Source organism: Vigna unguiculata, chromosome 10, assembly GCF_004118075.2.
Source record: "Vigna unguiculata cultivar IT97K-499-35 chromosome 10, ASM411807v1, whole genome shotgun sequence".
Taxonomy (NCBI): Eukaryota; Viridiplantae; Streptophyta; class Magnoliopsida; order Fabales; family Fabaceae; genus Vigna; species Vigna unguiculata.
Window position 1 is genome coordinate 40,809,143 of NC_040288.1, and position 27,424 is coordinate 40,836,566.

General features: G+C 30.4%; 4 protein-coding genes across 8 annotated transcripts; 3 read left to right on the plus strand and 1 right to left on the minus strand.

The window, feature by feature from the left end:
* Window positions 1–1,607: 1,607 nt before the first annotated feature.
* Window positions 1,608–5,519, plus strand: LOC114166808 (DCN1-like protein 4). The gene is made up of 10 exons (XM_028051647.1): window positions 1,608–1,885; window positions 2,551–2,635; window positions 3,690–3,764; window positions 3,843–3,879; window positions 4,083–4,166; window positions 4,293–4,353; window positions 4,634–4,740; window positions 4,863–4,928; window positions 5,045–5,179; window positions 5,268–5,519. Exons 1-9 carry the CDS (start codon window positions 1,810–1,812, stop codon window positions 5,138–5,140), a joined length of 687 nt encoding a protein of 228 aa, XP_027907448.1. The 5' UTR covers window positions 1,608–1,809; the 3' UTR covers window positions 5,141–5,179; window positions 5,268–5,519.
* A 4,320-nt stretch (window positions 5,520–9,839) lies between these two features.
* Window positions 9,840–11,721, minus strand: LOC114166809 (deSI-like protein At4g17486). Its single transcript, XM_028051648.1, has 3 exons — window positions 11,136–11,721; window positions 10,666–10,953; window positions 9,840–10,246 (listed from the first exon to the last, which is right to left on the minus strand). Exons 1-3 carry the CDS (start codon window positions 11,269–11,271, stop codon window positions 10,026–10,028), a joined length of 645 nt encoding a protein of 214 aa, XP_027907449.1. The 5' UTR covers window positions 11,272–11,721; the 3' UTR covers window positions 9,840–10,025.
* An 8,388-nt stretch (window positions 11,722–20,109) lies between these two features.
* Window positions 20,110–25,103, plus strand: LOC114167665 (myb-like protein X). Of its 3 annotated transcripts, none has more exons than XM_028052785.1 (5): window positions 20,110–20,484; window positions 21,152–21,201; window positions 21,291–21,343; window positions 21,860–22,289; window positions 25,033–25,103. In XM_028052785.1, the coding sequence occupies exons 1-4, from the start codon at window positions 20,246–20,248 to the stop codon at window positions 22,286–22,288; spliced, it is 771 nt and encodes a 256-aa protein (XP_027908586.1). In that variant the 5' UTR covers window positions 20,110–20,245; the 3' UTR covers window position 22,289; window positions 25,033–25,103. The 3 variants fall into 3 exon arrangements, with proteins under 3 accessions (XP_027908586.1, XP_027908585.1, XP_027908584.1); XM_028052784.1 differs by lacking the exon at window positions 25,033–25,103 and adding an exon at window positions 22,405–22,608; XM_028052783.1 differs by lacking the exon at window positions 25,033–25,103 and having other exon boundaries at window positions 20,111–20,484; window positions 21,860–22,608.
* On the plus strand, window positions 25,042–26,817 carry LOC114167668 (uncharacterized protein At2g39795, mitochondrial-like). Of its 3 annotated transcripts, none has more exons than XR_003600291.1 (4): window positions 25,042–25,320; window positions 25,577–25,911; window positions 26,000–26,218; window positions 26,361–26,817. XR_003600291.1 is itself a non-coding variant. In XM_028052786.1 (3 exons), exons 1-3 carry the CDS (start codon window positions 25,111–25,113, stop codon window positions 26,160–26,162), a joined length of 708 nt encoding a protein of 235 aa, XP_027908587.1. In that variant the 5' UTR covers window positions 25,042–25,110; the 3' UTR covers window positions 26,163–26,335. The 3 variants fall into 3 exon arrangements, 1 of the variants encoding a protein (XP_027908587.1); XR_003600292.1 differs by having other exon boundaries at window positions 26,600–26,813; XM_028052786.1 differs by lacking the exon at window positions 26,361–26,817 and having other exon boundaries at window positions 26,000–26,335.
* Window positions 26,818–27,424: the final 607 nt, after the last annotated feature.

Sequence of the window (27,424 nt, forward strand, 5' to 3'; positions counted from 1 at the left end):
CTCACACATTTTGAAAGATAATAAACTAAATTAGTTCGCAATTTATGAACTAATTCCAATTAAATTATTAAATTATATATTTGTCTCGTACAATATAAAAACACATTCACTCATATGATAATGTGATAATCTCTTAGTACCTACCGTATCCAATCTTACTCGCATCAGATACTAAGTTATAAGAACTTCAAGTTATTTTCACACATTGTTTCCTAACTTCAATATCAATGAAAATATCTCTTTGATAATATCATATTCATTATATATAGTATTCTATCCATGAAAATAATTATGTCTACAACAAACCACATATCATATCACAACATTAACATCATATATTATTATTTATATGCATTCCATCTCAATTTAAATAATAAAAAATTATTAAATATGATTTTGTTTCATTATTTTCAACAATAAATTCTCTTCTTTAGTCCATGGACTTAAATTGTAATCTAATAGCATAATTATCTGGAGATACATCAATTCTTTATACTCAGTTATTTAGATCTCCATGCATCTAAAAAAAATCCATAATTTTGAAATATATAATTAAAAAATGTTCCAAAATACAAATTTTATATTTCAAATTATCCAATCTAAAATATAAAACAAAAAATACGTTCTTGATAATATAATTCGAAATATAGATTTATAATTTAATTTTATATTTTGGATATAATCTAGAACATTTGAATTGCAGAACGTAAACTATAAAAATAAAAATAAAAATCTGATTTGAGCATCTGGGTCACAGATTTGGGCTTTGCAATCAGAGGTCTTTTTTCCTATCTTGGTTAAGATTAATTTCCTTCGATTGGTGTGATTAGAAGAGGATGGGGTGCACATAGAACAAGATGATAAAGAGCAAAGATAAAGATAAAATGGTCTTTTTACTTTGCCTATGGAGGTGGAAAAAATTCTCCTCGCCTTTATCTTTTTCAGTTAAATTGAAATTTGAGAAAATTGAAATATATTTATAAGAATAAATAGATTTTTTTTATCCATATTAATTTTACCATTTAAAATATAATTAATTATTAAATTTTTTAAAATTAATCGTTATTTTTATAAATTTTTTATAAAATTGTTTATTTTTTATTTTTTTTATTTATCAATTAATCTCTCATATTTTTTTTATATATTTTATTTTATTTTTAATAAATATAAATTTATTTTATATATTAAATTAATAATATTATATTATCATAATCTATTTGTATAATATTATGTATATTTAAAAAATAGATAAATACTAGTAACTCCGTGAAAGAGTTTTATGATATTTAATTGATAATCTTATACAACATGTATACTTCCTTTATAGTATTAAGTTTGGATAATTAAAAATTTATTTATTGAAAACAACTAAATTCAGTTGTATTTAGTTACTATTTTGGCTCTCGTGAAAAAAATAGACGTCTCCGCTAAGAATAATTTTTCAAAGATGTAAAAGAGGTAACAAATTGAAAATTTTACCAGATTATATAACGTAAAATATTACTCATTTGGTCCTTACGGTTTAACAACATTCTTACTTTTTGGTCCTTCCACTTAATAAACTATATCTTTAGTCCTTATAGTTACTATTATAAAAACTTGACAAGTCAATTGCAATGTGAAACAGCAAAACATCACAATTATAAAAGCCCACTTCTTCGTGTCCACGTCATCATCCTCAACCTCTCCAAGAGAGAACCAGAAACTAAGAAGCTGAAGGAAGAAAAACGCGTGTTTGGTTTCTCTCTCTCTTGAATTTGGCGCGTTCAATTCTTTCAACAATCTTCATCTCTGGATTTTTGGTTGAAGATGCGACGCTCTTCTGCATCCAAAAAAACGGGTCAATCCTATTCCACTCCCACCGCCACCGATCTCTACCGTTCCGGTACGCCATTCCCAATTTCTCAATTTTACCCCTTTATTTCATAATTAACCCTGTCTTTGATTCTTCTATACAATTTTCCCTCTTTTCATCCTCTAGTAATAGTTGGAATCACCACTTTTTGAAGCTCGGGTTATAAGTGCTTGGTGTTTTGTGTAATTGAAATTTATTTGCATATCTTGTGGTCTTTTTAAAGTTTATTCTTTTCCTATTTCGTGGTCCTCTCTGCTTGTCTGTTCGTGACCACAAACTTCTCTTCGTCTTTTCTATACAAACACATATATTTGAGTTTTTTTTTTTATTATTATTATAATTCAGTGGGGTTCTGGGATTGTGGTAGTTGGGTGTGAACTAGTGGAAGAGAATTCTTACTTGAGAGTTTAGATCTTAAGAAAGAAAAAGTATTTCCCCTGTATTTATCAAGTCAATTTAGTACTTTTTCAAGCAAAGACTGATAGAAGCTGTTAAGTACTTTGAGCATGGACGGTTCACCTCAATTAGTCCTCTTTAATTTAGAGAACGAGGCATCAGAATCAAACTCTTCAGTGCCTGGTCATTGATGTCTTCCATGTGTATGTTTGTGTTATTTTATCATGTTTATGCCTTTGGTCAAACATAATTGGACTGGTATTGTTCAGTATTCTAATCATACATACATGATTTTTCAGCTTCAAGTAAAGCAAGCTCGAAGGAATCTGAACGAATTGATAGTTTATTCTATTCATTTGCTAATGGGTCAAGCGGGATGATTGAGTAAGTGTGCTTCATCGAAACATGTTTTTTTTTTCTCTTCCATTCAATATGTGTATATCAAGTTGCATTATCCTTTTTGTCATTTTCTTAATACAAGTTTCAAACCTTGGACGTTGATCCGCTGGAGCTAGATAGCATTTAATCAATGATTAATTGCTTTTCTGGAACGAACTACTATAGACTTATATCTCATCTAATATAGATAGGTGAATTTACACGAGTAGATACGAGCTTAGGGGGTATATGTATGGACAAATGACAGTAATGCCCTATACCTATTATACCGAAGTACTCATTCTGTTTCCAAGTACAAATATGATTGTAAGGTAACAGGGTAAGACTTGAAAGTATAAAGAATTCGATAAATTCTTGTATTATCAGGCATTTGGTAGTAAGTGACGAAATTGTGTATATGATTATCTGCTTTGACTATACAACCCTTCAGCTGCTTTGATTATCTTTCTTTCGTATCTCAATTGGATGGGACATTTAGTAATGATTTGAAATTTATTTTGGTTTGGAATTCTGTTGGTTCTGTTCAAGGGAATTTCTTGTTGTTTATGTTGCTTCATTTAATGAGTAGAATTGGTTTGTTTGAAATTTCAAGTTGTTTTTTGCGGATTAGTTTCAGCATGTAGGCTTGAAATTTAGTATACCAGCTTGTTTGAGTGGTTGCAATTTGCAGTCGTCTTGACACAGGGAAATGCTTAAGAGTCATATGGTGAGTTGTGAGGTAGAGGATATGATTATCAGGCTGTACTAGCAGATAGTTGCACCAAATACTTGATAATCTCAGCTTATGTACTATGAGGTCCTCCTTCAGCAGTGCAGTGAACGGTGCCTTGGGTTGGATCACATGGATCATACCATGTACGACATCAATCCTTTATATTAAGGGAAATAGAAAGAAACAAAAACATCAAATGAAGAAATGACGTGTTTAAACTGTGAAAGTGATTTTTGGTGTATAAGTGCTATTTTTTGTGCATTCTCTGGATGAAGGTGTTTGCATTTTGAAAGTAGGTTTGTTATATTTTAATTAATTTGTTTTCAGCCCAGAGGGAATCGAAACACTTTGTGCTGCTATGGAGGTTAATCATACAGATGTGAGGGTTTTGATGCTTGCATGGTAAGTTATTTGGTGCACTTAGTTACCAATCGGCACCATAGTATTTATTTCTCACATCATTATCTTAAAATTTTACAGGAAAATGAAAGCTGAGGAGCAAGGATATTTTACATTGGTATGTATATTATCATGTTCATTGTTCATAAAACTTATTTTGGAATTATTTCAACTTTTAAATACAAACTCACGCATAAATATTTGAAGTCACTAATATAATGTAAGTTTCTTTAACGTTTGGTGCACAATCATGTAGTTTTCGCTGTATCTTTCTTAACCATCTTTATACTGAAATCACGTACATATTCCAAAATTTCATAGGACGAGTGGAGGAGAGGCTTAAAAGCATTAAGGGCCGATACAATTAGTAAATTGAGGAAGGCACTTTCAGACCTAGAAAAAGAGGTACAATTATTGAAGTTTTACACTTTTTGCTTATTCATGTAGAAATTAGTTTTTGGCCATCGTACTTTATTTATGATGGAATTATTTTCAGTTTCTAACAATTTTAATTTGACATCTACTGTAAAGGTCAGGAGGCCATCAAACTTTGCAGATTTCTATTCATATGCTTTCCAATATTGTTTAACAGGTAAGCTTTAATTTATTTCCTGTTCATTAATATTAACTTCTTTTTGTCCATTTATGTCGAAGTTTGAGTTTATTTTTCACAATTCAAGTGATTATTCTACAAAGTTGAGATAGTGTAAGCTTACATTCATCTGATCTCAACCTTTTCTTTTACTTTCCCCATATCTGCTAGTTTGAATTGGCTAGAAAATCTCTTCTTAATCATATAACCTGTTGTAACTTCGATTGTTCCCCTAAACTACTATTAATTATACTAAATCAAATTTGTCAAAATTTTCCAGAGGAGAAACAGAAAAGCATTGATATAGAGAGCATTTGTGAGTTACTTACTCTTGTTTTGGGTTCAACATTTCCGCCCCAAGTCAACTCGTTTGTGGAATATTTGAAGGTGAGTAATGGCTTTGGCTTTTACACAGGTCATGGCATGACTTTTAATTCTTTACTATTTGTGGAATACTTGTGGAATATTTGGTTATGGCATGAATTTTAATTGTTTACTGTTTATGGCAGACTCAAAATGATTACAAGGTCATAAACATGGATCAATGGATGGGATTTTTCCGCTTCTGCAACGAGGTAGCACTTGCATGTTAGTTAATTAGAGGAAGATACCAAAGCATTGCTTCATGTGCTTTCTCTGGATCCTTTTTTCTCAATTTATAACTCACCTGCATAATCCATTCTATTCACAGATAAGTTATCCAGCCCTTGATGACTATGATCCTGAGCTTGCATGGCCCTTGATCCTGGACAATTTCGTTGAATGGGTGCGAGAAAAGGAAAAATAATCTGATAAACCACTTGATTATCTGTAACTGCAATCATAGGTATGTGTGTGTGTTCATGAATGTGGTGTTTGTGATTTTTGAAGTTTATATTCTAACTGATGCAAATTGGTTTATGAACACTTTACAGCGCTTGGCAACAGCTACATCAGACAGACAATATAGTGATGCATTGTGGCTGCTTTATTGTACTTATCAAATTATTATTGTTCTTTTGTTGGCCCAGTTTCTTATTTTTGGCATTTTAAACACAAACCATTGTTACTTTTTAAATTTTCTCCATTATATGTTATATAGGAGCAGTTGATGAGGCTAGATACAAAGCTTATATTCACTAAACACCACTCTCATATTCTCCTCCTTATTCACCATTTTTATTTTCTTTTCATGTTTTTGCTCCTAATTCTATGTATACACGAGTCAAGGTTAGTTTTTGAGCCGTAAAACATAACAATTTATTTTCAATCAAAATATTCAAGTTTGTAGGCTAAGTTATTGATTTTTCTATGAAAAAATCCTTTTCATTTTATAATTTAAATTTGTGACTTAAGTTTTTATTTTGGAAATGATACCTTGGCAGTTAATACAATCACTTAACTACTATATTATAATAATAGAAATATATTATTGATGAGTAAAATGAAGCTCACGTTTGGTTATGCGTCATTGTTATCTTTTTTTAAGAACTGATGAGAAAGAGTGAGGAAAGAAAATATAACGAATATTGAGTAATTAGAAATTAATTTTACAAAATTGAACCGTATAATTATTTTTCCCGCATTTAAATTAACTTGAAATTCATTTTCTGGCATGAATTGCCATCTGATAGTATGATTCAAAACAGTAAATCATAATATTAAAATAACTGTGACAAGTATAACCCACATTTTATCTCCAACTTCAACCGTTTTGTTGAGATTAAATTCTTGAAAATAGTAACTAATTTAAATGAAAAAAGTAATTATGTATATTTTTTTAACTGAAAATAACAATTAACGCATCATTAAAATTAAAAAATATGGATTAATCAGTTAAGGATATAAACTAGTATAATGTTTCGTTTCGTTCGCTTAAACCTATTATGTTATTGTTACGAAATGCCCTATTAAAAAGCGCTTATAAACTTTACGTTACAACACTATAGAGTCACTTGTTACTTGATTTGATCTCTTCATTAGTTCCGTTAATAATAAAGTTAATCATAATGGGATATGGGATAAATAAATTCGTATTTTTTTTTTCAAATTTTAATATGTTTTAATTTTCAATTTTTAAAAAATAATAGATATAATCGTTTTTATTCTAATATTGTTAATTTTATTTCTTTTATATATTAAATACAAACTAACATTAAGAATTAGTTTGAAACACAGTTAATATGTTCAAACAATTTAAATCAAGAATCTGTTTAACACGTTCAAACAAATCAATAGGACCATGAATATTATATTTATTTATTTTTAAAGATTAATGATCAAACTATGTAAAATGTAGAATTAAATATGTTTTTGATTCCTCAAGTTTTAGTTAATTTTGGAATTAGTTTCTTTTCTAAATTTTTTATCAATTTAGTTCTTTATCTTTAGAAATACATGAATTTAGTCATTTTTATCAAATTTTGTTAGGTTTATTTGACATTTTAAACACATTTTATGATAATATTTGAGTTATCATTGAAACGAAAATGTGTCAAACATGTAAACAATTCAAATACTATCATGAAATACGTTTTAAACGTCAGATAAACTTAACAAAATTTGGTTAAAAAGACTAAATTTATGCATCTTTAAGGATGAATGACTAAATTTGTCAAATTTTTTGAAAAGAGACTAATTCCAAATTTCACTAAGCTGAGGGACAAAAACATATTTAATCCTAAAATTTAACATATGAACCAATTTTTAATTGTGCAAAAGTTTAAGAATTAAAATCGCATCCAACCGAATAATAAATTTCAAGCAAAACCTTATTTCCTCTTCTTCCTCGTATTCACCACCTCTCACCAAATATAGGCAAAGTAGGTTGGTTTTGTAAGAGAAATTTATTTTTAGGTCGCATAGTTTTAACGAAGCAGCGTGCATTTACTTCCTCAATCATGTTGTGTTGTTGTTCTCAGCCAGGAAAAAAAAAAGGTTAAAAAAAAATGAAAAACATTATTGGTTTGGTGGTCAAAAGTTAGGGTTCTAAGATGCAGCTTTGTTGACTCTAATAGATTCTTTAGAGGAAAAAGTGGAAAGTCCAAATAGGAAAAGTCATAACCCTAAAAAAAGAAAAATGAAGAATAGGGACAGAGATTGACAGAAAATGACAGCACCAAACTTCTTCTGTAGTTCATGTCTCACTATCTCACTCTGTGGTTTATGCAACTCACCATGTCTGCAACACACCACAAATCATGGTGCTTCTAATTTGTCATTAGTTCATTATCATTTACCACTTCGACACAACAAAAAAAAAGAAGAAAGATCATAATGTTTGCTTCCACTGCATAATTTTAAACACAGACTCAACAGTTTCAAAATATTGCATTACTTTAGGAGAACATTAGCACATTTTATCATTTCAAAAACATGCATATGTGGGTGGCATTCACATACTCCAACAAGGAATAATAATAATAATAATAATAATAATAATAATAATAATAATAATAATAATAATAATAATAATAATAATAATAATAATAATAATAATAATAATAATAATAGTATTAATATCTATCACCTTTTTTCTTTACCAAAGTTCTTCGATCTTGTTAGTGATCTCCCAACTCTTAAAACATAATAGGAATATAGCAAAAGCTTTCTATATCGGTTAAAACATATATTTTATATATCAGTTAAACAAATTTTCTATGTCGATTATAGATTTGAAAAAAAAAATAGAGAATTAGTTCTGTTAGGTTGAAAATCTTGATCAAAGATTAGATCAATATAAAATATACAAATGACTGTAAATCTTATATTTATAAATTAGTTTTATAAGATTGAGCTAGACTTAAAATCTATTACTTAATACATAATGAAAAATTCATAAATTTTACTTTAGTCTGTGATGAAAAACAATTTATTAGAGACATATTTAATGGACCCAACTATGATCACTACTAAAAAAACTCATATTTCCTATTAATTTATTTTGAAATTTTTTTCGTAGGAAATACCTACAAATTTTGTTGAGAAAAAAAATTGCAAAAAATTCTTACCAATTTTTTTACAAAATATTTTGTATAAAACACTTTTTGCAATAAATTTTGTAGGAAATATTTACAAATTTTATAATTTTGTAGGAAATGATTACTCACGAAGGAATTACTTATCAATTAAAATTTTTTAAAAAAATAGCAGAAAAAAAGTTTTTTCTTATAAATTCTTTTAATAAATTTGTACGAAAAATTTCATGTAATATTAGAATTTCTAGCTGTGAATTTACTGTGTTCATAAAATGAAGTGATTTAACATGTGGGAAAGTTTATTATGCAGAAGCTGGAGAGTGTAAAACTTGGTATATACAAATATATGATTATCTTTGAATACTGTAGTATCTTCGTAAACTATTTGGAGTGACACTGTGTAAGATATTATCTATAACATGATATTATAATGCATGTATAATAGTAGAAAGAGGGTAAATGATTAAATTCGTAACTTAAAAGTGAAAATGTGTTTCAATTCAATTTCATTATAAAATTAATTTGTTAAATTTAACGTATATATACAAAATAGTTGTTGATATAGATGTAAATGACACATGTTACTTCTTTCACTTTTACAAAAATTTGGGACCGATATTATATCTACTTTCAATTTTGTTACTAAACTTTTTTTATTAAATTGATTTAAAATACTAGGGTTTTGTTTATACAGTTTTGTTTTCTCTCATTGATTTTTTTTTTATCAAGTCTTTCAACATATTCTTAAAAGAGAAACGAGAATTTAAATTAGAATAAAAGTTTACTAAAAAAAACAAGACCACTCTTATCAAATCACTAAACATGGTAAAAATTAATTATTAATAATTTTATTAAAACTAATACATTATTCATTTATATATAAACTTAAGCAAATATTTTCACAACCAAAAATTTTGGTCACAGTGTTTATAATTTATAGGTTCTAAATATCTTTTTTTTTCAATATTGAGTAAAATTTGAAATTAATCTCTTTATTTTAATTAATTTAGATTTAGTATTTAAATTATTTATACCGTTTAATATATTTTCATTTTAATATTAATTTAAATATAATTATAAAATACGTTTAAAATGTTAAATAAACTTAACAAAAATTTATAAAAAGGATTAAATCTATACATTTATAAAAAATAAAAATAAAGACTACATTAATATAAAATTTTGAAATAGAACTAATTCCAAAATTTACTTAAATATAAAAAAAAAACATATTTAACCTAATTTATATGAAATATTATTAGTGCGAAAAAAAAAATTAGAATGAAACTTGCTCCTTTTTAGTCAAGTTCGGTATTTAATATTTTTCTATCTAAGCTAAATATATATTTAATATTAAAAAATCATATTTGTATTTTATTTTTGTTTACGTACATAGTAGATTGCTTTTTCACTTTAAAAATATGTTGAAATTCCAGTGTGGTAGATAGAATCAAATTTCTTTTTTTTTCCTATAAAGTAGGACCTCTCTTTAATTTCAAAAGAAAAAGACGCATTAAAGAAAAAAAAAAGTAGATTTTGAATCCGGGATTCCTGGCTGGTATTTTTATAATGTTATTGGATGTAAAGAATGAAGAAAAACAATTTTAAACTCAGAATCCAATCTGTTGCTTTTCTTCGATCGAGCAACTTCACTGTAATTGGCCAAATCAAAAAAGAAAAAAAAGAAAAAAAGATTTTGGGCATTCAGGATGATGATCATGAAGAAGACCCAACAATCAACGGTGACGGTGGAGGGAGAGAGCGTCGGGTTCTACTCCTTCCCCTGCGCCCTCTCGCAGGGGATGGTGAAGAATTTGATTTCTTTCCCTCACTCGCTAACGCTTCCTTCTCTCCCTCACATGGCTTCTCTTCCATTCTGTGATGCCTAACTTTTGTTGAGTTCAGTGTCACAGGAAGAACACAATTGCACAAAAAACCTGCAAAACACGTCAATTTATCCATGTCAACATAAATCCAACAACTTTCTTTTTTTTTTCAAAGTCAACAATAACTATATTTAAAATTTTCTAGGAATGGTCGTGTGTGTGCTGGTAACAAATTCCCACATCATTGAATATTTTTATTGCAGATACAACAATTTCACCAAAAAAATACAACACCACAACGATTTTCAATTTTCAATTTTCAAATTTACGCAAGCAAACAATAACACCTGAGATGAAAACGACCCGTAATGGAATAATAATGGATTAATAGACAGCACTTGAAAGTTTTTTATTGGTAAAAAGAAGAAACAGGTTTATGTTGGGTTAACGTTGTTGTTGTTGTTGTTGCTGTCGTCGGTTGTGAATATGAATAGTGAACGGTGAACAGTGGATGGTGAGTTATCACTTACCGATTCTGGCAAGACGATTGACCCAACTCGGGATCGGGTTTCCGGTGAGTCTTAGACAAGCATCGTTGCAGAAATGGTTGCAGTTTTTTGTGATGAGATTGTAAGCGTTTCCTCTGTATTCCGCCGCGAGTTCTTCCATAACCGTCTTCACCTCACCGGGTCCCATGTCGGTTTTTCCGATCAGAATCGTTTTTCTGAAAGAGAAACCTTCGCACCTCTTCGGTTCTCCCTCGAATATCCCCGTCGACGGATACTCGTGAGCTCCGAACGCGAATTCAACTCCGTGAACTGCACGCAGCAACAACCAAGTAAAAAAAAATTCATTTTTTTGTAGAATAAAGGAGAGTGAAAGCAACCCAGAAACTTTTTTTCTTTGCGGATCGTAGATCTGAGATGGGTTGTTACGGAGATTCAAAAGGGGTGGAGAGGGAGTGAGAGAAAAAAAAAAGAAAAAGAAAAAACCGACGAACCTTGCACGCCGGAATGGTACACTCCGAGGCCGAACCAGTAAGCGTAACCGTTCATCGGTGTCAGATCGTAGACGTTGAGGTACACCGGGACCGATCCCGAAGCGACGCCGTTTTTTGAGCTCTTCCTGCACAGCATTCTGCGGCGGCGCGTCGTTTTTGATTCGCGAAACGTCAACTACTTCATCGCCCCGGCAGAAAAAAAGAAGAAGAAGAAAACGCAGAGTTCAATACGAGATGAAATGAAGGTGAAGGCTTTTTCTCACCACAGAGTATCGTATCAACAAAGGTGTTTGCTTTTCCCAATTGGGTATGCGAATTTCTAAGAAATGGAAAATGGGTTGTGGAAGATGAGGAAGATGAGGAGAAAGAGGAAAGGAATGAGAAGGTCCTGGTTGCGTTGGCTGGTGGGTTCCACCGGCGGTGGGTGGTGGCGGTGGTGGCGGTGAGCGTGTGTGTGTGTGAATTGGGAGCATATATAGTGTGTTACATACGCATGAAAATGTATTTATAAAAGAATTGTGATTTGGAGTGAAATTACTTTTGTGCCTGAAACATGAGCTGGTGTGGTCTTGGGTGTGTTGAAAAGAATTTGTAAAGACAAAGAAAGTAACGTTTGGTCATAATTATGGCGTATGGGTGAGGGGTTCCATGTTATTTTTATGTCTATTATTGTATTATCATGAAGTTTGTTTAGTGTTTAGTGTTTTGTGGAGTTTTGATCTTAAAGTAAAGAAAAAGAGGAGCGTGATGATGAGTTTCGGGTAAAGGGGAGTGGGGTATGAACATGTATGATAATGGATTCAATTCAATTAGCAACTTTTTTTTTGGATTAAAGAATTTAATTAGGTATTTGACACACACTAACTCGTAATCTTCTTTCCTAAGTCAAGTGAAGTAAAGAAGATAGAAAAGACTTTGACCCTGGAAAGTGGTATAATTGGTTGTTAATTAGGGCTTATGGATGATTAGAATGATGGTTTAACTAGGTTGTCACGTGGGTGTGGTAAATAATAGCACTAACAAATTCTAATCTCATGTGGTTGAGATTCGTGACATTCATTTTTAAACAGGAATTGAGATAATCCAGTAAATTTAAGTATATATTTTAAAAATATTATTGTTTTTTTTATCGTAGTTAAAAGAGATAAAATGCGACTAAATTAGAAACATATTATTAATAATATTATTCTCATCACAATGTTAAGGTATTGATGTGTAATTTATCACTCATGAATAAATATACTTAAATAAATGTATACATGTACTTTATATAAGCTTGGCAAAAACTTTATCAAAATATATGATAAACAAACAATGTTAATGTCCATTCATAATTATTATATTATGTTTAAGCAAAAACCAAAGTGAAGATATCCTTGCATAAATAATAATCCAAATCCACACCTTTTACAATTACAACCGAAAAGAATATGTAACACATCAAATAATTGTACATTTAAAGTTGTGTGGGCACAAATTATGATATACATAGATGAAAAATGTAACTGATAAAGAATGTAGAATTCAAAATGATTTATTTTTGTTACACTTTGAATTCTTCGGTGTTTTAATGTGTATTATTTTTAGACATAAATAATTTGGGTTAAATATGTTTTTGTCGTGAATTTTGGAATTAGTAAATTTTGAAATTTTAGATTAATTTAGTTTGTTAATCTTTTGAATACATGAATTTAGTCATTTTAATCAAATTTTGTTAAGTTTGGTTGACATTTCAAACGCGTTTCATAATAGTATTTGACTTAACATTAAAGCAAAAATATATCAAACAGTCTAAACAACTCAAACACAATCCTAAAATACGTACGAAACATCAAATAAACCTAACAAAAATTGATTCAAATGACTAAATTCACGTATTTTGAAAGATGAATTACCAAATTGATCCAAAATTTTGAAATTGACTAATTCCAAAATTTACCGAAACTTAAGGACAAAAACATATTTAACCAAAACAATTTTGCCATTTTTTACCATTGAAAAGTTATGTTATCTTTTGATTTTAAAATTACTTAAATTATACTATTTGTATTTTTATATCCCATAGTATGTCTGATAATCGTTTGAGAAATTCTCCTTTAATAAAAAGAACTCTATATTAATATGTTTTCACAATGTTATAATAATTATGACGTGAAAATACATTTTTATGATGATACTATAAATATAAAATCAGTTTCTTTGTCCATGACTGGTAAATAGGAAATACATAACAAAATCTTTAAATAATTATAGACAACAACAAATAATCGTTTTTTTTTTTGGTTTATTTCAATTAATTTTTGTCAAATATAACATGTAAAGGGAATGAAGCATGGTAAATAGTTTGTCCAAAATTAAGCTTACTTTTGTAAATATTAGTTACATAATTAGCAAACATAGAAATTAAGCAACAGTGAAACAGACAATTATTGAATAATCGATTATCATTATTTTTTTCTTGATTATGAAAAAAATTATTTTTCATCTAACAAGTTTATTAAAAATTAAAATAAAACATAAAAGTAATAATGAGAATGAGGTAAGACAATCATTTTTTTTTCTTTTCAAATCTAATGATTTTTCTCAAAAGTTGTAATTAGCTTTTGTAAGCCCACACACAAAATTAGTTAAAAATGACACATTAAAACTGAAAATTGACATTTAAACTTCCTCTGTGTTTATAAATTGAATTTTTTTAATTTTTATATTATGTTAAGTTGGTTTATAATTTTTTAAATTTCATTATTTCAAATAATGCAACGGAAAAAATTAGAACAATCAAATTAAAAAAAGCTGTAAACACTTTTTTGTTTTGTAAGTTTTAAGTTCTATATATATTTGGAACTTTTTCATTGAATATCTATTAATTTTTTTTCTATATAATACTCATTTTTATTTATATGTATCACTTAATATTTATCTTTTGTATCAATAATAGATGACATGTTATCTTATTTACTCGTCTTCGAAGAAATTTGAAATTTCATAACTAATGTAAAATTTGTTATGAATTAATGGTCGTCCATTGATTTATACAATCACTCATATGATTGATAATCATATTATTCATTACTCTTTATGATGTAATATTTTGTATTTACTATTTGATTTTATATCCTTTCTGGGTTACCATATTGTACCTATAAATAGGACTCGTCCTATCAGTAATGAGACACACATAAAAACAGAAGTTGCTCCCTACTCTCTCATTCTCTATTCTTCCTCTCCTTTGTCTCTCTTATTACCTTTATTTTATAACACGTTATCAGCACGAGGGTTATCCAACTGAGCGTGAAGGCATATTTTTTTTTTCTCCCTAAGAACAACGCTCTATATTCCTTAACCGAGGTTCTTTCTAATCTTTTTCTCATTCACAAACTTTATCTCATTTTCTTTTTTTTGTGTAATGATAATTGTTTGATTTATTTTTCTCTGTCATATTATTATTATTATTATTATTTGATTTTAATAATTTCATACATGAAATTTGATTATATTAATATTTTATGTGCTAGTTTTAAACACGCGAAACGTTGCAAAATTCTCTGTCATAATATTTTTATTATGACGATGATTATTATTAATATTATTATTTTGATGATGATGATTATTATTAATATTATTATTTTATGTGTTAGTTTTAAACACGCGAAACGTTGCAAAATTTGGATTTGTGACCCTTGATATTGTAAGGAAGAATTCCTTATATTGGATTTTAAATGTTGAAATATATTTAGATGCAATGGATATTGGGATACCATTAAATAAAGAAATAAAGCAACTAATTTGCTCATAACAAAAATATTGTGAAAAGAGACTTCACAAATATTGTGAATTTATTTCATGCCTATGCATGGCTGGCTGGACAAAGCAATAAAGCTTTTGATGAAAAATCATGAGATCCGCCTAATCTGCTCCATTCCCAGAAGTGAATGGAGCAATCAATATTATGAATTGATTTCATGCCTTCTTGTGGCTGAACAAAATAATGAGCTCTTGATGAAAAATCATGAGGCCCGACCAACTGGTTCTGCTCCATTCCCAGAAGTGAATGCAGCAACATCTGATCCATATAATCATGGACGAGGTCAAGACCATAATAATAATCGTGGTCGTAATTTTGGCCGTGGTCGTAGCCATGGTCGTGGTCGTGGTCGTGCTATTAATCATGGTCGTGGACATGGTTATAAAGGAAATTTTCAAAGAGAAACTTCATCAACAGAAGTGGAACAAGAATGCGAAAAAGGAAAAAGAAAGGGGTGAAAATAATGGCAAAAAGGCTGAAAATATATGTTACCGTTGTGGTAGTAAAGGTCATTGGACCCGTGCCTGTTATACACCAAAGCATCTTGTTGAACTCTACCAAGAATCACTTAAAAAGAAGAATGTAGAAACACACTTTGCTTATGAAGATGGTGATTCTGATTATGGTCATATGGATACTACTCATCTTGATATTGGTGATTTCTTTTCTAAACCCGATGGAAGCATTGATCACCTTATTGGTGATGGGAGTGTTAGAAAATAGTTTTATTTTATGATTAATTTTTAAGACAATGTTTTATATTTAATTCATGTTGCTTTTATATGTACAAGTTTTTATGTTTTTATGAATAAAATCCTCTATTTTATTTTTTTTTCTTTCTCTCCTCTTACAAAGTAATCTCTAATATTGATATTTATGTTTATATGAAGAATGAATATTGGCATTAACACCAATGATGAGGATCTGTGCCTTGCTGATAGTGCAACAACTCATACAATTCTCAAGAGTAATAAATTTTTCTCTACTTTGGTAATGCGAGAAGTCAATGTTAGTACTATTTCTGGTACTACAAATATAATTGAAGGCTCTGGAAGAGCTACAGTACTTCTGCCAAGAGGTACAAGATTGCATATTAAAAATGCATTTTATTCTCCTAAGTCCAATAGAAACTTATTAAGTTTCAAGGATATTCGTCTAAATGGATATCATATTGAGACAAATAATGAAGGAGATGTTGAATATCTTTATATCACTCAAATTGAGTCAAATAAAAAATGTGTATTGGAGAAATTATCAGCCTTCTCTTATGGCTTGTACTACACATATATTAATGCGATTGAGACGCATGTTATTGTAAGCCAGAAGCTTACAAATAAGAATGAATTTCTTGTTTGGCATGATCGGTTGGGTCATCCTGGATATATCATGATGCGAAAAATAGCTGAAAACTCATGTGGACATCCACTTAAAAGTCAAAAGCTTCTTCAGTCCAATGATTTCTCATGTACTGCATGTTCGCAGGGAAAATTGATAATAAGACCATCACCAGAAAAAATTAGAAATGAGTCAATCTCATTTTTAGAACGAATACAAGGTGATATTTGTGGTCCAATACACCCACCATGTGGATCATTTAGATATTTCATGGTATTAATTGATGCGTCCACTAGATGGTCACATATTTGTTTACTATCAACTCGAAATCAAGCATTTGCTAAGTTATTAGCACAATTGATCAAGTTAAGAGCCCACTTCCCAGATTATCCAATTAAGAAAATTCGTCTTGATAATGCTGGTGAATTTACATCTCATGCTTTTAATGAGTATTGTATGTCAATTGGAATTGAAGTTGAACATCCAGTAGCACATGTTCATACTCAAAATGGACTTGCAGAATCATTGATAAAACGTCTAAAATTGATTGCACGACCTTTACTTATGAAAGCTAATCTTCCAATGACTACTTGGGGATATGCAATTCTGCATGCTGCAGTATTGATTCGCATCAGACCAACAAGTTATCACAAATACTCTCCTTTACAGTTGGTTTTTGGTCAACAACCAAATATTTCTCATTTAAGAATTTTTGGGTGTGCTGTATATGTCCCAATTTCCCCACCAAAAAGGACTATGATGGGTCCTCAAAGACGTTTGGGAATATATGTTGGATATGATTCTCCATCGATAATAAAATATCTTGAACCATCAACAGGTGACTTATTTACAGCTCGATTTGCTGATAGTCATTTTGATGAATCAATTTTTCCAACGTTAGGGGGAGAAAGAAAGAAACTGGAAAAAGATATTGGTTGGAATGAATTATCATTATCTCATCTTGATCCTCGTACAAAAGAGTGTGAACTAGAAGTTCAACGGATAATTCATTTACAAAAATTGGCCAACCAATTACCAGATGCTTTTACTGACACAAAAAGGGTAACTAAGTCGCATATACCCGCTGCTAATACTCCAATCAGAATTGATATTCCTGTTGGACAATCTAATATAGCAAATGAATCTCAAACACGCCTAAAGCGTGGTAGGCCTTTGGGTTCCAAAGATAAAAATCCTCGTGTGAGAAAAAGGGAAAAAAGGCAAGATGGCCTAATCGAGGGGGTAAAAGTCCCAAAAGATTCTTTTGACATAATCAATGATTCGGTTCCAGAAGAACCTCAGGTACCTGAAATTGTTGAAAATGATGAGATCTCAATAAATTATGTCATGAATCATAAAATATGGAATCGAAATAAAGTCAATATTGACGAGGTTTTTGCATATAATGTAGCAAAGGATGTCATAAGTGACAATGATGATCAAGAACCAATGACAATTGAAGATTGTCGGCAAAGAAATGATTGGCCAAAATGGAAAGATGCAATCCAAGCAGAATTAGATTCGCTTGCTAAACGAAAGGTTTTTGGACCTGTAGTTCGCACACCTGAGGGTGTAAAACCTATTGGGTACAGATGGGTTTTTGTACAAAAACGAAATGAGAATGGTGAAATTGTTAGATACAAAGCACGGTTAGTTGCTCAAGGTTTTTCACAAAGACCTGGTATTGATTTTGAGGAGACATATTCTCCAGTATTGGATGCAACAACATTTAGATATTTAATTAGCCTTGTTGCACAAGAAGGTTTGAATCTGCACCTCATGGATGTTGTTACAGCCTATTTGTATGGCTCTTTGGAAAATGATATTTATATGAAACTCCCTGAAGGATTTAATGTGCCCAACAAAGCAAATTCTAAAAAGGATTATTCAATAAAATTGAATAAGTCCCTTTATGGATTGAAACAATCAGGACGTATGTGGTATAACCGTCTAAGTGAGTACTTATTAAAGGAAGGGTATAAAAATGACCCTATTTGTCCTTGTATTTATATGAAAAGATCCGAGAATGAATTTGCCATAATTGCTGTTTATGTAGATGACATAAACATAGTTGGAACTCCTAATGAGCTCACAAAGGCAATTGATTGTTTAAAGAAAGAATTTGAGATGAAGGATCTTGGAAGGACAAAGTTTTGTTTGGGATTACAAATTGAGTATTTAAACAAAGGTGTTCTTGTACATCAAGAAGCTTATATAACGAAAGTGCTTAAAAAGTTCTATATGGACAAATCACATTCACTATGCACTCCAATGGTGGTGAGGTCATTAGATGTTGATAAAGACCCTTTTAGACCTCAAGAAAAAGATGAAGAACTACTTGGTCCTGAAGTACCATATCTTAGTGCTATAGGAGCACTAATGTATCTTGCTAATTATACTCGACCCGATATAGCATTTGCTGTAAATTTGTTAGCAAGATATAGTTCTTCACCTACAAGAAGACATTGGAATGGAGTAAAACAAATACTCCGTTACCTTAAAGGCACTATGAATATGGGCTTGTTTTACCCAAATGATTCAAAATTAGATCTAATGGGTTATGCAGATGCAGGTTATTTATCAGATCCTCATAATGGTCGATCACAAACAGGATATTTGTTCACATGTGGTGGCACAGCGATTTCATGGCGATCTGTGAAACAAACAATAACAGCAACATCGTCAAATCATGCAGAAATTTTAGCATTACATGAGGCAAGTCGTGAATGTGTTTGGTTAAGGTCTATAATTCAACATGTGCGACAAACTTGTGGTTTATCCTTGGGAAAAATGAAACCAACAACGATATATGAAGACAATAGTGCATGCATTGCTCAATTGAAAGAAGGATATATTAAAGGAGACAGAACAAAACATATTCTTCCAAAATTCTTTTTCACTCATGATCTTCAAAGAAATGGTGATGTAGAGATCCAAAAGATTCGCTCATGTGAAAATCTAGCAGATTTATTTACAAAGTCTTTGCCAAGGAGAACTTTTGAGCAATTGGTTCATAGGATTGGACTCCGCCATCTTAATGATGTAAGTTTACATGAGGGGGAGAAATTAGAAGATGCAAAGAACAATATTATATAGAATGATGTACTCTTTTTCCTTCACTAGGTTTTTATCCCAAAGGGTTTTTCCTAGTAAGGTTTTAACGAGGCACATTCTTTTATCAATGGACACCCAAGGGGGAGTGTTATGAATTAATGGTCGTCCATTGATTTATACAATCACTCATATGATTGATAATCATATTATTCATTACTCTTTATGATGTAATATTTTGTATTTACTATTTGATTTTATATCCTTTCTGGGTTACCATATTGTACCTATAAATAGGACTCGTCCTATCAGTAATGAGACACACATAAAAACAGAAGTTGCTCCCTACTCTCTCATTCTCTATTCTTCCTCTCCTTTGTCTCTCTTATTACCTTTATTTTATAACAAAATTAGATTAATTAACACATAATGTTTTACAAGGATTTTTGCATTGTCAACTACAATAATCAATAATAATAATCAAGGATTATTTTATGTCATTATCATTAACTAAGTGTTAACGGTAATTCTTGTTTATTCAACACATTTTTAGTGCAAAACAAGAAAAGACACTTGTTAACACTAATATTCTTTTATAATAAACACACAAATATTTTTAATATGTAAAAAAACTAAATAATAAAATAAAATAACAATCACATTATTTAATTTAAAGAAAAATAAATAGTAAGAATATAATTACAAAACCTAAAAGTTTATATACCATGCTTTGGCAGTGTGGTAGAAGAAGAAAAACCATTATTTTCATGAGCCTATGCGTATATTTATGCTATTTTTTTCAAATTTTTTTCTAACTTTTGTTAAATAATAATAGTAAATGAGGTGAGTAGAAACGGGGCGGGTATGGTGGATCCGAAGTTTTAAGAAATCGGTTGGTGTTTTTGTGCGATGAACCTCTATGTTTCGCGGCGGAGTAAGGTGGCTACGCTCCTCGGAGCGATTCAAGTTTCTGGCAACGTCATTCTCCAGTAACGCCAGAACCCGTTATTCCTTTTGTACATCAACTAAAAGCAGTAACAACAACGGCGACAACAAAAACACCGTCGTCGATGAAAGGTATCGGCAGCTGGAGAATCTCGACATGGTGACTGCCGCTAAGATTCTTTTCACTGATCCCCCGAAGAAGAGGAAGTTTGGGTATCCTCTTTCTTTCCTCTATGTTTTCTCTTTCTCGCATTTCGTCGAGCACCTTCCTTGCACCTTTTTTCTTTCACATGTGAACATTACTTAATGATCTTAATACATTGTATCTCCACTTTACTACCTTTATCTGTTTATTTTCTAATTTTTTGGGAGTTTCAAGCTGCAAGTTGACACCATGGAAGCCTTGCTCATTTTTTTTTTTAATTTTAAAAAATTACATTAGAGTTCATATCATAAACTTATTCTGATAACCTAACATTGTGAACTTTATTTAAAAAAGAATTTGTAAGTAGATCATAAGTCACTTTCTGTAGTCATTAAATCCAAATAAGTTCGTGTAATGAGCTTTCCCAATGGAAAATGATTAAGGTAAATTATGATTTTTAAAGTCAGGAACTAAAACAATGGACTCTTCTTCATATTGGTCCTTAACATTAGTAGAAAATTCACTAAGCAAATTATGAATTCCAAAATTAAAGACCAGAGTGAAACTAAAGGCCATTGTAAAGACTATATTGGTGGGTGTATGTTATACGAAAATTAAAGTAAGGGTTTTTTACACTTTGGGTGGGGGTAGGGTGAGGTAACTATGTTTATTTATACTGTTAATAAGGAAGGGAAAAAAAAAATCTTACGTTGCATCTCTGTTTTTCTTGGTCAGGTTTGATTTCCATCTTGTACAGTTTTTTTTTGCCTGCTTGCCTTCCTTGGGTATGATGCTCACCCTTTAAAGTTTTATTTTATCATTTTCAAAATTTTCTACCATTATCATCGAAGTTTTTTTTTTTTTTTCTACACAGCTGTGTATTTGGTGGCACAATATGCTCGTTATGAAATGAGAACAATGGAGGCGGTAAGTTATCTTTCCTTTTTCTGATATTGTAATATAAGGGAAATTTTCGTTCTTCATATAAATGTTGGTAGGTGCTTGTGATCATCTTATTCCCTCTTCGTAATCTGACCATTCAATCCAGGGCTCCGTCTAAAGTACTTTCTATGGAATCCTTTAGGAATGAAACATCTTGTGTGACAATCTAAGAAGACTCGTATAGGCAATTCGGTGTTCTGATCCATTTTATTTTCCTAGCTAGACATTGATGATGTATAAACTATATCTTTGATAGTCCTTACATTCTGCAAATGTTTGCGGTTGCTGCACAGTGATATTGTTTGCTGAGAATTAATGAAAGATATAGTGAATTATTTTAAAATACATTGGAGTTTCCTAGATTATATTCTATGTTTTGTTTGAACCTGTTATTTGTGGGCTTTATTTGTAATTGGACATTTAAATAACTGGATGAGTGGTACACTATTTTTTTGTTGATTTTCCTCCCTGATAATGGTTTTTCTCCAAATCACTTAATAGGACGTTGAGAAGAAAAAGAAGCAGAAGGAAGAGGAAGAAGCAAAGGAAAAAGAAAAAGAAATGGAACTAAATCCCCCAGAGGAAAAGGAAGAAAAATATGATCCCGAACTTTCAGAGGTGAAAGTGAGACTTGAGAAACTTGAAGAGGCTGTGAAGGAGATTGTTGTTGAAACAAAGAAACAATCTAGTAGCAACCTAGCGAAAAATCAGGTGACTGATAATGAGGAAAAAAACTTAAGTTCTTCCCCAAAGGACACTAGTCCCACTGATTCTGCATCAAATAAAGCTGATAATGAAGACCATGTTAGCAAGCATAATTCTCCCAAGTCAAAGCCAGAATTACGCGAAGAGAGTAAGGGTTTAGATGCAACCCCAAATTATTCTGTTCAGGATCCCAAAGGCCAGAGTCAAAGTGGAGGGGCTTCTTAAGGTACTAGGATCTTTAGAAATTTTTTAAGTTATTAGATTGAAATGATCAAAAGCTATAGTTTTCTTTCTTTCTCTTTTGCTCAAAAAATGATTAGTTATTTGATCATACTTCACAGGTTACCAAACCTGTTGTCAATCCCCTACCTCTGAGAAATACTTTTCAAGTTTTATTAGGAAGGTATAAATGCGAAATCTATTTTTGGTTGGTGCATTAGTTTAGTTTCTATATATGTGGAAGCTAGAAAGTAATTGTTATTTGGGCTTTATGTGCCTGCAGTCATGTAAGGATCCAGTAAATTAATAATTTTTTTTCTAGGCTATGATCATTTGAATGTGGAGTGGAAGGGAGTAAACTTTAAATGTGGGTTCATCCTCTCCCTTTAATTTGATTTTAGTTTAGTCCTTCAATCTTCTTGTATTTAATTAAGTCCTGTAAGTTATATTTTTACATCAGCTTTCCCCTTTGTTTGCTTTGTCTGTCTTACGTGATTGTTAGGTTAGCCCGTTAATTGAATCCAAAATGCTATGCTTTTGCACTAGCACCTCTTCTTTTTTTCCCTTGTTGTGGGTGTAGCGAGGAAGAATGCAATTGCCATGTGGAGAAATTAAGGGTTTTAGGGGTCATGGATAGTGGTGTCAGTTTCAAAGAGGGTGGTCCTGGATTCGGAGTTCAACCGAACCCTCTTGGACCAACATTTGAGTAAACCAACACTAGACCAAAATTTAGTCAACTCAGTGCCTTTTATTATTCCTCTGTGAATTGAAACCAGAACAAGAGTACTTTAGACATTTGTCTGAGACAATAGCTTTTAGCTCTTGTCTATGGTTATGGTTGGAGACAGCTATAATCTTGAGTGTATCAATTTCATAGGCTTGAATGCAACTGCAATAGTTTGGTGTGGTGGAATGTTCATGTTGGTTGATTTTTGGTTTGGATTTAATGCGGTTAAATGTTTCATTAATCACCTCCAGATATTCGGAAGAAAAATTAATGAGACCAGATGTTCATAATGTTTATAATAGTGAGGACCTTGGAAATCAGAAGTTGACTTCTTATGACCCTTATATTTTTTTTCTTTGGAAAAAATGTGCCCTATCTATAGATTTTTAATAATACCAAATGGTCTGTTTTTGTACAACAGTATATCAATTGTTGAGTTAGATACTAGTATGGTTGGCTGACATGACATTGAGTAATTGCTGCTATGTCTTAGACGTGAAACCTGTTTTAGTAATAGGTAATGATTAAGGAAAAACTTTTATACTCTTATAACCTCGCACATTATTTTTGATTTATTGAAATAATGTTTGTTGACGGAGGAAAAAATGCTGGATATAAATATTTTGAAGAGAATCAAGTTTAGAAATCAAAACTATTGACAGGTTCGAGGATGGATGAATTATCACAACATTTTTAACAAATTCATTTAATTATTTAAGTTTGAAATTTTTACCTCTTCTATTTTGTTGTATTTTACTTGCTTTAATTATTTAGTTTACACACTATGTTGCTTTCTTTATGTTTTTTATAGTTTATTTTTTTCAATCATTTATGACTATATTTGGTATTAATATATGTATGTTTGGGTATATTAGCATAAAGACAAAGTGGGTATGGGTTTTTCATTTCATTTGTGGAGTGAAAATGAATATGAAATTTTTGTCCCGTCCAAGGAAATAATATACATGTATCCGTTATTAATTAAATGGTTTTCTTACTGAAATTACAATAGATAAAATATTATTTTATCATGTATTTAATGTTAAAAAGATGATTTTTTTTTCAATGTCAAATATTTTAAAAAAATTAAATATTAAAATAACAATTAGATAAAAGTTAAATAATTATAAAAAATAGTAAAAGTTATTAAATTTATACTTTAAAAATAAATTATGAAATTAAAAAAATAAGTTAATATAAATGTTTTAAATTATCTAATAAATTATATTGTTTTAGTATTTTGACATATATTGTTTTAATATTGACATAAGACGAATATGTATAATTCATCCCGTCTTCGTGTTAATTTAAAAAAAAATGGATATAACCTATATTCTCCATACAATATTCACCGATATTAATTTATTTACCATATCAGTATATAAAAAAAATAAAGATAAGAAAATTACTCTTTTCCTGATTTCTTAAAATTATAATTTCCAAAAAAAAAAAATGCGGACTCAATGTTTACTATTACTAATTATTTTGGGATTGATTCATTATTTTATCTCTAGAAAATATTTAAAAACATTGAAAAATGAAAATTTGTTTTTAACTTCAATTCTTAAGTATCATGAGATTATTAGGTGCAAGAATAATTTTTTATTTCAATTAATTTTATATTTTCAAGATTTATAGATAGATGAAGAAGCTAAAAAAAGGTTTTTTTTTTTCTATTCTTGTTTAAATATATAAATTACAAATATATTTAAATTAGAATGGTGATTTTGTATTTTAGAAGTACAAATGGGGAATAAGCACATAAGTAGCACACCTTTAATTTTTTTGAAAGGGTTACAAATTTAACAGTTTAAAAGTATTCTATTTTGTTCCAGTCCATAACACATTCCAACGTATCTCGCCATTTATTATCAAAATAAATTTTAGAACAAATTAAGTATTGTAGAAAAAAAAAATACTCTGTTTTTTATCACATCATTTTTTTTTTTATAGATTAGATAATAATGTTGTTTATGCTCCTGTGAATGTCACTAACATTATTTTAGTATTTTTTTTATTGTAGTGTCTCAGTCATATTTCATAAACCCTTTCATCTGATCCAAAACCCTACGTTTGTGATTGTGCGTTCTGTTTTTGTTCAATGGCACGCTTACTTCGTTCCCTCAGAAAACTCCCAACCCTAACCCTAACACACCAATTTCACCATCAACAGCAACAATTATGCATTTCTCAACACCTATTCCGGAGAAGTTACATATCGGAAATGCGCAAAGAAGCTTTCGAGGGTAACATTTTGAGACTCCTTCGCAACGAGATTCAGTACGAGCTCCAATCTGCTTCTACCTTCAAAGTATGTTTTCTTTTCTCCTTTTCCTCTAACTTCTACTTACTAATAAGGTTTCAATTTCTAGGAATCCACTTTCTAACAGTGCTATCAGATAAAATTTATTTAAAACCACGAAATTACCAACGTTTGGCTTATAACATTGTGTGATTTTTCCCAATAAAATTCAATTGAACTGCTATGTATTCGTGTGTTCAATACATTTCTTTGAATCAATTGAACTGCTATGTATTCGTGTTCAAAGCATACTCTTGTTTTACAGTCTGCTACGAAGTTTGGTTCCTTTGTGGTGGATGGCCGAGCTGGGGAGCGGTGGATTACACTGAAAAAACGACATGCTGATGAAGACATTAAACTTGAAGGCACCATGTTTGATGGAGCTGTTCCTGCTCCAACTCCAACAAAAGATGGTGGTGTAATTAATTCTGATGAAATGCAGATGCACATTACTGTAATTGTCACTATCTCCAAGGGAGAAGGTGATGGTGTGTTGCAAATTACGTGTTCTGCTTGGCCTGATTGTGTAGAGATAAAAAGGTTGTTCATACGTGCAAATGAGAATATAATAGCTGAGCCCTATTCTGGTCCGCAATTCACGTAGGTTTACTCACTCATTTCCACTCCTAGTTTTTTGCTTAGATTTGGAATTGTGTTAACGACACCTTTTTCTGTTGGTTCTTGACAGGGAATTGGACGATGAGTTGCAAGAGAGCCTCTATGATTATTTGGAAGAAAGGGGCATAAATGATGAACTTGCTGCTTTCTTGCATCAGTACATGAAACAAAAGGATAAAACGGAGTATGTAAGATGGATGGAAAGGGTCAAGGCTTTTATTGAAAGAAAATGAGGACATTAAATCACTTCTCCTGTATTTTTTGGTCACTGAAGTGTGAATCTAGGCAGGTACACATCACTGCTTTAGATTTTTAGTTTGTGTTGGAAGAAATTGTACTGGAGATTGGAATGTGGTTTTTGAACAAAAAAGATAGCACACATAAGATAGAATTACAGCATTACTAATGGAGGATTTTTCTCTCTTTTACAGATTCTGCATTCTTATCCACTTTTATGATTTTGATTTCGGTTGTGCAATCTATAAACAGTGATTCTTGATATTTGATTACTAGTAGCCAACAGCTGAATAATGGATGCAATTATTTTGATCTTGTTCCAAAACAATGGCTTAGAAGATATCATATATACTTTGGGGAGCTTTGATTACTTACTATACTAGTACTCACTTGTGTTATAAAAGTATATAATACTCTCTGCTTATGATACCAGTTAAGCACATCAGCATTCATACCCGTGCCTGGGAATATCCAAACATGGATTACAACCGAAATGCAGTCATTGGGATAACAAGGATTTGTTGTATATTGTAGATTGTTCATTTGGTTGTTAAAGTTACTGAATGTAGTAACTTGGTTTGATGTGCTTGAGAAATGAGTTCCAGAAAGGAAAGGGAGGAATTTATTTCTATTTTTTTTTTTTTGTAATTTGATAACTTTAAATAAAATATAAAGTAATAAACATTAAGTGTCCTTTCTTTTTCTGTTCTGTTTTACAAGTTTACTCTAATGTATAGAAGCACTGTAATGAAATGATTTTTTAATCATATTAATGAAATAATTGACGCTTTTCATCTCTTGAAAATGAAAACTCTTAAAAGTTCTAGTTACTAGAACCTAACTAAGCTAGACTAAATGGTAAGAAAACTTGAATCGCGTAGCTTTTTGATTCATTCAAGAAATATTAAGCTAATATATATACTGGAATATCGGTCTTGTCTATTAATAAAGGTTCATGGAACGAATAATTGGAATTTAATTGGAAAAAATTGACAATTTGAATTCAATGAGGTATGTAATTAACAATTAAAACGTAAGTTATATGCATTGAATTGGTATAAAAAGAACTTTGTAGCATACGAACACAATTTTGAATGTCTCACCTACTGATATACTATTGGATATCACAATCGCTTAACCTTCGGTTGTTGAAATGAAAATCAAAACTCGTTCATTTTATACTACTAAAAACGAATCAAACAAATAGAACCCAATTTTTGTTTTATTACATTAAAAATATATTTAACTTTCAAAATTA

What these genes read in the sequence shown, in the direction of transcription:
- LOC114166808 (XM_028051647.1), top strand. Translation starts at nt 1,810, where the DNA reads ATGCGACGCTCTTCTGCATCCAAAAAAACGGGTCAATCCTATTCCACT. An exon ending in AGGGTTTTGATGCTTGCATG is followed by an intron (nt 3,765 to 3,842) that starts GTAAGTTATTTG and finishes AAAATTTTACAG; the next exon opens with GAAAATGAAAGCTGAGGAGC. An exon ending in TTTCCAATATTGTTTAACAG is followed by an intron (nt 4,354 to 4,633) that starts GTAAGCTTTAAT and finishes AAAATTTTCCAG; the next exon opens with AGGAGAAACAGAAAAGCATT.
- LOC114167665 (XM_028052785.1), top strand. Translation starts at nt 20,246, where the DNA reads ATGTTTCGCGGCGGAGTAAGGTGGCTACGCTCCTCGGAGCGATTCAAG. An exon ending in CCGAAGAAGAGGAAGTTTGG is followed by an intron (nt 20,485 to 21,151) that starts GTATCCTCTTTC and finishes TTTCTTGGTCAG; the next exon opens with GTTTGATTTCCATCTTGTAC. An exon ending in AAATGAGAACAATGGAGGCG is followed by an intron (nt 21,344 to 21,859) that starts GTAAGTTATCTT and finishes ATCACTTAATAG; the next exon opens with GACGTTGAGAAGAAAAAGAA.
- LOC114166809 (XM_028051648.1), bottom strand. Translation starts at nt 11,271, where the DNA reads ATGCTGTGCAGGAAGAGCTCAAAAAACGGCGTCGCTTCGGGATCGGTC. An exon ending in GTACCATTCCGGCGTGCAAG is followed by an intron (nt 10,954 to 11,135) that starts GTTCGTCGGTTT and finishes TGCTGCGTGCAG; the next exon opens with TTCACGGAGTTGAATTCGCG. An exon ending in CAATCGTCTTGCCAGAATCG is followed by an intron (nt 10,247 to 10,665) that starts GTAAGTGATAAC and finishes CGTGTTTTGCAG; the next exon opens with GTTTTTTGTGCAATTGTGTT.
- LOC114167668 (XM_028052786.1), top strand. Translation starts at nt 25,111, where the DNA reads ATGGCACGCTTACTTCGTTCCCTCAGAAAACTCCCAACCCTAACCCTA. An exon ending in AATCTGCTTCTACCTTCAAA is followed by an intron (nt 25,321 to 25,576) that starts GTATGTTTTCTT and finishes CTTGTTTTACAG; the next exon opens with TCTGCTACGAAGTTTGGTTC. An exon ending in TATTCTGGTCCGCAATTCAC is followed by an intron (nt 25,912 to 25,999) that starts GTAGGTTTACTC and finishes GGTTCTTGACAG; the next exon opens with GGAATTGGACGATGAGTTGC.